The sequence below is a fragment of the Habropoda laboriosa genome, unplaced genomic scaffold, assembly GCF_001263275.1.
Source record: "Habropoda laboriosa isolate 0110345459 unplaced genomic scaffold, ASM126327v1 scaffold181, whole genome shotgun sequence".
Taxonomy (NCBI): domain Eukaryota; kingdom Metazoa; phylum Arthropoda; class Insecta; order Hymenoptera; family Apidae; genus Habropoda; species Habropoda laboriosa.
Window position 1 is genome coordinate 63,316 of NW_017100301.1, and position 7,462 is coordinate 70,777.

The 7,462-nt window shown below is 29.8% G+C and overlaps 2 protein-coding genes across 2 annotated transcripts; both read right to left on the reverse strand.

Moving 5' to 3' along the window:
- Positions 1-46: 46 nt before the first annotated feature.
- Positions 47-1,663, reverse strand: LOC108573960 (protein AATF). The gene is made up of 2 exons (XM_017936452.1): positions 1,452-1,663; positions 47-1,376 (listed from the first exon to the last, which is right to left on the reverse strand). The coding sequence occupies exons 1-2, from the start codon at positions 1,661-1,663 to the stop codon at positions 47-49; spliced, it is 1,542 nt and encodes a 513-aa protein (XP_017791941.1).
- Positions 1,664-5,175: 3,512 nt separating this feature from the next.
- On the reverse strand, positions 5,176-6,368 carry LOC108573961 (NADH dehydrogenase [ubiquinone] 1 alpha subcomplex subunit 2). The gene is made up of 4 exons (XM_017936453.1): positions 6,280-6,368; positions 5,645-5,836; positions 5,431-5,537; positions 5,176-5,270 (listed from the first exon to the last, which is right to left on the reverse strand). The coding sequence occupies exons 2-4, from the start codon at positions 5,725-5,727 to the stop codon at positions 5,176-5,178; spliced, it is 285 nt and encodes a 94-aa protein (XP_017791942.1). The 5' UTR covers positions 5,728-5,836; positions 6,280-6,368.
- Between the last annotated feature and the right edge of the window lie 1,094 nt (positions 6,369-7,462).

Here is a 7,462-nt window from a genome sequence, read left to right on the forward strand (position 1 = left end):
TATTGTTTACTGGATTATACAAAATTAACATTTTATAATTGAATTGTTATTTTCCATTTGTTGGTTTAATTTTGCCAAATAAAGAACTGTACAAATCATTCTTTGCATGATCAGTCCATGCATCATTTGTTATAATAGGAGCCATAAAGTTTACTAACTTATTGTGTATATTATATCGTATCTTTCTACCTTTGGTAGCTTTTGTATCTATCTTTCTTTTTATTTTACTTCTCATATTTTGTAATTGAATCCATTGTTTACTAAGTGGTATAGGGTCAGTAATATCAGATGATTTGTATTCAATTAAATCTCTTAAAAGTTGATGATAAAAGTCATCATCATCATAAACCTCATTATCATATTCTTGTATTCTTCTACCCTCAATGTTATCTGTTGCTTCTATCTTACCAACAATTTTATATTCCGAACATTTCAATCGACTTCTTTTACGTAATTTTTCTTTCTCGTTTAAAGCAAATTCAATTTGTTTTAATGTTGTTTCACTCGTACCTTTATTTAATTTACCACTAGCTACTCTTGTTTTTTCATTCCATTTTTGTATAACAGAATTTCTGTAATCTACATAAGATTTATGACTATTATTTAATATTTTTTCATAATTGTCAAGTTTTAATTTTTTCTTAAAAATGTTCTCATTAAAATTTTTTGTATCTTCATTTGAAAGTGTATTGTCATGTTCATCTTCATCTTCTGTATCGGAAGGAATTTTTTCATTCATTGAATCTTCTAAATTTGTTACTATTTCAGCTTTTCTCTTTTTACAATCTGTATTACATAATTTTTTTGTTTCGGAATATTGTTTCAGCAAGAAATATTGCAATTGCAATATATTGTTTAATAATAATTTTAATTTGTTTTTTGTTTCATCAACTGCCTTCATATATTGTGGATCCATTTTTAAATCTTTGTAGATATCATACTGAGGCATTTGATTACTTGTAGTTAAACATTTTTGCAATTTTATTCTTATTTCTAATAAACTTTCCCAAAGTTTTAATTGACTTCTAACAGAATTGCCTTTTTCAATTTCATCTTTTGCATTTGTTTGTGACATTGTCTGAAAATATTTTCCTTGCTTTGCATCAAAAGTATTACCATTTTCATCTTCAATATCAGATTTATCAATTTTACTTTCAGAAAATTGTGTGAAATTTATTTCACTATCATAATTATCATTTTCATCATTGATATAACCACTCTCATCATTATTCGCATCATCACTGTCAATCATGTCATTCTCACTTTGTTTTTCCATGCTACCCAGTCTTTTATCTTCACTTTCCAATGTATTTTGCAAATTAGAATCATCATTATTATTATATACGTCTTTTCTTGAAATTTTTTTACCTTTATACCTATGGTAAAAATTACATAATAAAAAATGATAAAATATATTAATTATTAAAACTACAATAAAATTCCATATGTACCTTTTATCTATCTGATCCAAGTGATCCACAGTTCGTTTACGAATTTCCGAAATTTGAAAATTGCCATCTGTATCGTCACTTTCATCATAATGATCAATCACTTTTGCTTTTATGTCTTCATCCTCAATATCAGAATTAAAAGTTATTGGTGTTGTAGTAACTAACGAATTTATTTTATCAGCCAAGCTTTTCTTCTTTCTTTTCAAGGTCATTGTTTCAGTAAAATAGGTTTAAATTAATTCAACTATAATTACACGTGCACCTTTCTTTAAGGATACATAAACATAACCTATACATAAGAATATTGTTAAATAGCCGTTTATAGAATCTAAGAATGTATAAAATAAATTTGTACTTTATAATTAATAATTTTTAATTAATAACAATATTATTGCTAAATGTACTATTGTAATTGTATCTAAAACATAGATAACTTTGACTTTTCTATAATTAAAAAATGCAAATATTGTTTGTGGCAGCGGCAAATACTGTAAACTTTATTGTGCTAATATGTGAGAATTCTTACATATCAAAATTACAAATTGAAATTGAAATGGATTTGTAATTATACATCAATACATGTATAATCAATTTTAATTATTGATTTGTAAAAAAATGTATTAAAAGCAATTTTTAACTTAGGAAGTTATGTATGGAAATTCAAAAATTAAATTTTTTTTTAATTCACCAGTATTATGCTTTGTTGTGTCAGAGCACAAGAAAATGGTTAGGATGGGTTCAGTAACGATAATGAATTGGAATTCACGTAATGGTTAGATTTACGGATAATAACATTGTGATTAAAGTACAATTAAACTCTTAGCGTCTGAATTCTTTTGTTTGCGTGCACTGACTGTTCCTGTCTTCCCAATTCTACGTGTGCTTTACAGTTTTGTTATAAAAAGTGGGGTGGCCAGATATGAAATTGTGTACAAATGTATTTTCAGAAATCATCGTATTGTCATGCACTGTTGAAGTGCAGATTTCTCAAAAATGAAAATTAGATAATCGCTTCATATGAAATCGGAGATACCGTGAGAGTAAAAGTATTCATACAACGAATAATTTTAGAACAAATTTTGTGTAATTCGGTTAGGTAATTAAAAAAATATTATAACACAAACAATTTCTATATATTTCTATAAATGCCTTGTTACGTTATCGCGTGAACGTAAGTAGCTTTAATTCATGCATGCTCGTAGCTTTAATCATGCATGCTCGTGAATATAGCTTTAGGGTGGTCTTAATCTAGAGAGATCGACGCGCACAGCTGGAGCGCAATTTGAATTGTCAATAATGTATGTCTCAAAAGATAGACTAGATAGACTAGAAAGTTAGAACTCGAGAACGGAAATGCTTTGTTATTGTAGTCGAAAGATTTTATTCAAGAACCGTACCAATTGAGAGTTTAAGTTTAAGCCACGTAGATTTTCTCGACAGGATGTTTGTATCGGGACTCAGAAATTTACGCTCTTCGTTCTGTTTTATATCTCAACGATATCCAGCCGTGTCAACTAGCTAGAACTCTAAGAGGGCCATAAATATTGTCAAGGGCTAGTTCTCGCACGAATCGCTACGTGCACACTTTCCCTCGCACGTGCACATCATGTTGGCGGTTACATCGGCGTTGCGTTCCACTACACAAACGAAGCGCTGTAACCATCATCCACTAACGAAGGATCGGGGGTGGAGTACGTGTGGGAGAAGAATCCGAAGCCGATCTATGGGATGGAAACTGTCTCTCGATTGGACCACCAGGATCTGGAAAGAGGACCAGAGGAGGATCCAGATTCTGAGAGAAGAACAAGAAGAGAGACCTCGCGTCCAAAAATTTCAAAAGTCATTTCATTTCAATTCTGCATCTTGAATCTTGAAGCTTCGTTAATCTTAAAAGGTCTTGAACAGTTATGAAATATAGAAGTACTAGTTGCAACGAAAAATCTTCCAAGCTTTATTTGAATATTCCCGCACCACAGCGAGCAGAGCGCTTCAGCGCTCCACGGCTCCACGGGCACTAACCCACTATCCCTTTTCCTATGACTACCGCAAAATACGCAACAGCCTAGAATAAATCTGAAATACAAAGAACTCAGATATTGGCATATTTGATGAAAATATTCAGGAAAATTCCATAACTGGCAAAAATAATTGCGTACACAAAAAGTATTCGAATCCCTAGAACTACCTAAACGCGCAGCAGCGGTGATCCTCTGCACGTCGTGTGTGGTACAGGATAGACCTAACATCTTATAGGATTTTTTGTTCGGGATGTTGGGGCCGAGAAGACCCTTATCATTTTCGTGTCGCTACCAACGTTACCGATTCAGCACAGAATAAAATTACAGCATTAGTATTGGTTGGAATTGGAATTAAACGTAATTATGAAATTACAAATAAGAAGGTAACGTAATTGTTTATTAGTAGATGATTCATCACTTGCGCGTGTTCTACTGCTGTCAGAGGATCGTGAACAATTCTACCCACGCAATCCAATATATGTATCTAAGTATCTTTATATGTAAATTTAATAAAATAAGATTTTTTACATCTGTCGATTTTACCATCTTTGATGGTTGTATTGTACATATGTAATTCCTAAACTCACCGCTTTATATCGTAGATATAAATGCTCATAACAAAACTCTGATTTTTTACACAATCGGTATTTCAGAACATTGAACACAAAAATACATTAGGTGCAGTCTATCCTGTATATCGTCTGTGCCTGTATGTACATATTTCGTTTCAGACGAATTGTCTGTAATATTATGGGTAATGAGTCAGCCATTGACAAAAATTTCAAACACTGGAAAAATCGGACAAGTCTTAACACATCTTAACGAAAGTATTAATATAATAATACATATTTGTAATTTTCGAATAGTAAAAATAGCCTTTTGTATTAAAAAATAATTAGTTACGAAACTCAAACTCTCCTGAGTAAAAGAAGAAAAATCATATTCATTTAAATAATAAATAAATCTTTATTTTTAGGGTTATTAATCATACAGAAATGAAGTTTTATTTATTTTGCTTAAAGGAATATAACTTTCTGTATAATTCTGTTGCTGATCCAAAAATTATAAATACATTTTTCTTGCAGATTTCTGGGCCAAATTTTATTTATAAACATTTCAAAAAACCATCACATTCCTTGAAGTTTACATTGCAGTATGTCAACTCTGCATGCGTTTTGATAAAAAATTAATGTTACAATGAATCGTTAAATATCGTCCAAGATCCTATAACTGATGGATTACAATTCTTGTTAACTTGTTGTAGTTAAATATCGTGCAAGATCCTATAACTGATAAATTACAACTCTTGTTAACAAATTTCTCTAAATAAAACAATAATTCTGAAGTTAAATTCATTTCACTGACAATGATGCAACAAAATAGATGAAAGTTAGCTTTTCCATAAATAATATTTATTCAGCTGTTGATTTTCAAGCAAAATATTGTAACATTTTTGTTCAAAATGATTATTGTAAGCACTCAATATATCTTATATTTTATTGTCAAATAATAATTATTTGCGTAAATTGTAACACTCATTACAAAATGACAATTTTAACACACACTTATTACATTAACAGCCAATAAAATCATTAGAAGGTATTTGACTACTTAGAAGCTGCAGTAACAATAAAGATTAATTATATTTACATCACTGCTTTATTTAATATCTAAATAAATTAGAATACATGTACTAATAACAAATATTATTTTGGTGTTCTAGCTACAACTTCTTGAATTCGTTGAAGTATTTCGTCAGATTTTAAATTTTGTAGAGGAACACAATGTTCTATACCAAATTCTAGAACATAATACCACTTTTAAAAAACAATTTAGAATAAATAGTATACATTATATATCAACAAAACATTGTATTAAGTTCATGATATTGAATTATATACTCATTTTAGTCAATATATTATCTTCATACCTAAATTAATATATTATGTTGTACAACTCACCATATCGTGCATATAAAGAAGGTTCTATTGAAGAACATTCTCTAATTAAAACTGGAAACTGCGGGTTATTTGCTTTAAGAGATACATATTGTTGTTGAATAAAGTCTCTGAAAATATGGACAGGTTATGGTACAATAAAATTAAAGTTGAGTTAATTATGTAACTGTATAAGCATAAAAAATGCTAATTTTTGCATATTTAATGTTTTTATTACCGAACGCCCTGACTAGACTTTGATGTTTGACACAACAGAATTCGTAATTCTTTTAAGTGAGGTCCAAACTTTATTGCGGCCATCTTTGAAATTTAATGTAACATGTAAGTACTGCTGGTGGAAAATTAAGGAGAAACATCCGACGACGTGAAAACAGACTGTTGAAAGGTATAGGGAAGACTAGGGATTTCTCTGCAGAAAAAAGTAATTATAACTCAAAAAGCCTTGCACGATATACATATATTATTATGTGGCTTATGTGTAAAGATGGCAACGAAGTATCGATATTTTGAAAACATCGCTGTGGAAATATTGACATTGAAACAATCGATGTTTTTTTTATGCTTCTGTGACATATATCGGTAACTTCAGATTTATCAATTTGGCAGCTTATTTCGATTTAAACGGTATAGACATTCAAGCCAATGTAAAAACAATTGAAGATAATCCATGAGTTCATATTTAAAACGTGGCGACTGTTTAGTCAATAGTTTTTAGTCCTTTAAAATAAAGTTTAGCCACTGACATATTCAAATCAACGTATCTCTGCTATTATTTAAAATATTCAGAAAAAAAATTTATTGAATAAACTGAACTCTAAAATGAAAATTTAAATGGAATTCATTGACTCTCACCCTCTACAATATCGATGTGCTACTACCGATGTATCTATGATCATTGATGGTAATAGGTTGATGGCAGTTATATCGGTGCATCTTTAGGCTATATCCAGTGCTCCTTCGAACAACGCGGTTTCACTTATACGCTGTTTTTTTTCTTAAAAAATTTCAACGTTCATTTCGAAAATCAATTTATACATTCATCATACATTTACAATTTTCTTTATCATAGCGAATAATAGAGATGAGAAAGAGCAAATACGAATTCGTTCGCGTGAACTAATTCTTCACAAATTGTCGCTGCATATAAGAAACAGTTGCACCGAATTCAAATACGTAATGAATAACCGAATTTGGGAAAAAAATGAAACGACTAATGTGTCGTTGCGAGCTAGAAAGAGCTACATTTAAGCAATTACATAATATGTGCGTGCATATGTGTAAATATATGCACATATATATTTATATATATATGCACAATATATTAATATTCTTCAGTTTTTTGTGAAAGCTTGGGGCGGGGGGGGGAGGCAATAACGCGGATTTCCATCTACGCGTTAGGCGGAGTCCTCAACCCCCGCGTTGTCGTGGGAACACTGTATGCTTACAGAGACACGGCTTCACAACTGCCTTGACATATAGATAAAATTATCTACGTGATGTCACATGAGGGCAAAGTAATGATAGAAATTTTTATTTTCAAAGCAATGTATAAATATTTACGGAAATGCAACTTAATCATTGTTAAGTATGAAATATATATTTTATTGCATTAATTGTTAATTTTTGCTTTATTCGTATAATTTTAAATAGTGCCCATTATAACGTATTTTAGAAATCATAATTTCTAACAAATTAAATTTCAATTGAAATGTTGATAATATTCAATCTATAATTATTTCCTTATAAGTCATTTTAATTTAAAAAAATAGTAAGAACAATACATAAATGTCTGGAGAACAATTATTTATTCATAATTGTTGATTGCAAAAAAAAATAGTTTTTGTAAGTTTACTTCTTATTCTCTTATGATTTGTTAATAAATTATTTCCTTTATAACACAATCATGCGTTACAATAATGAAATTTATGATTTTGATTAAACGTATAATGTGATTAGATCTTACATTGTTATTGTACATATGTTCGTGATACTCACTGATGGACGAACATTGTTCATAATTTTTACAATTAACTTA

Coding starts and splice junctions, on each gene's coding strand:
- LOC108573961 (XM_017936453.1), bottom strand. CDS start 5,727: ATGGCCGCAATAAAGTTTGGACCTCACTTAAAAGAATTACGAATTCTG. Junction 5,538..5,644: donor AAGTCTAGTCAGGGCGTTCG/GTAATAAAAACA, acceptor CCATATTTTCAG/AGACTTTATTCAACAACAAT. Junction 5,271..5,430: donor TTCTTTATATGCACGATATG/GTGAGTTGTACA, acceptor ATTATGTTCTAG/AATTTGGTATAGAACATTGT.
- LOC108573960 (XM_017936452.1), bottom strand. CDS start 1,663: ATGACCTTGAAAAGAAAGAAGAAAAGCTTGGCTGATAAAATAAATTCG. Junction 1,377..1,451: donor TTGGATCAGATAGATAAAAG/GTACATATGGAA, acceptor TTTTTACCATAG/GTATAAAGGTAAAAAAATTT.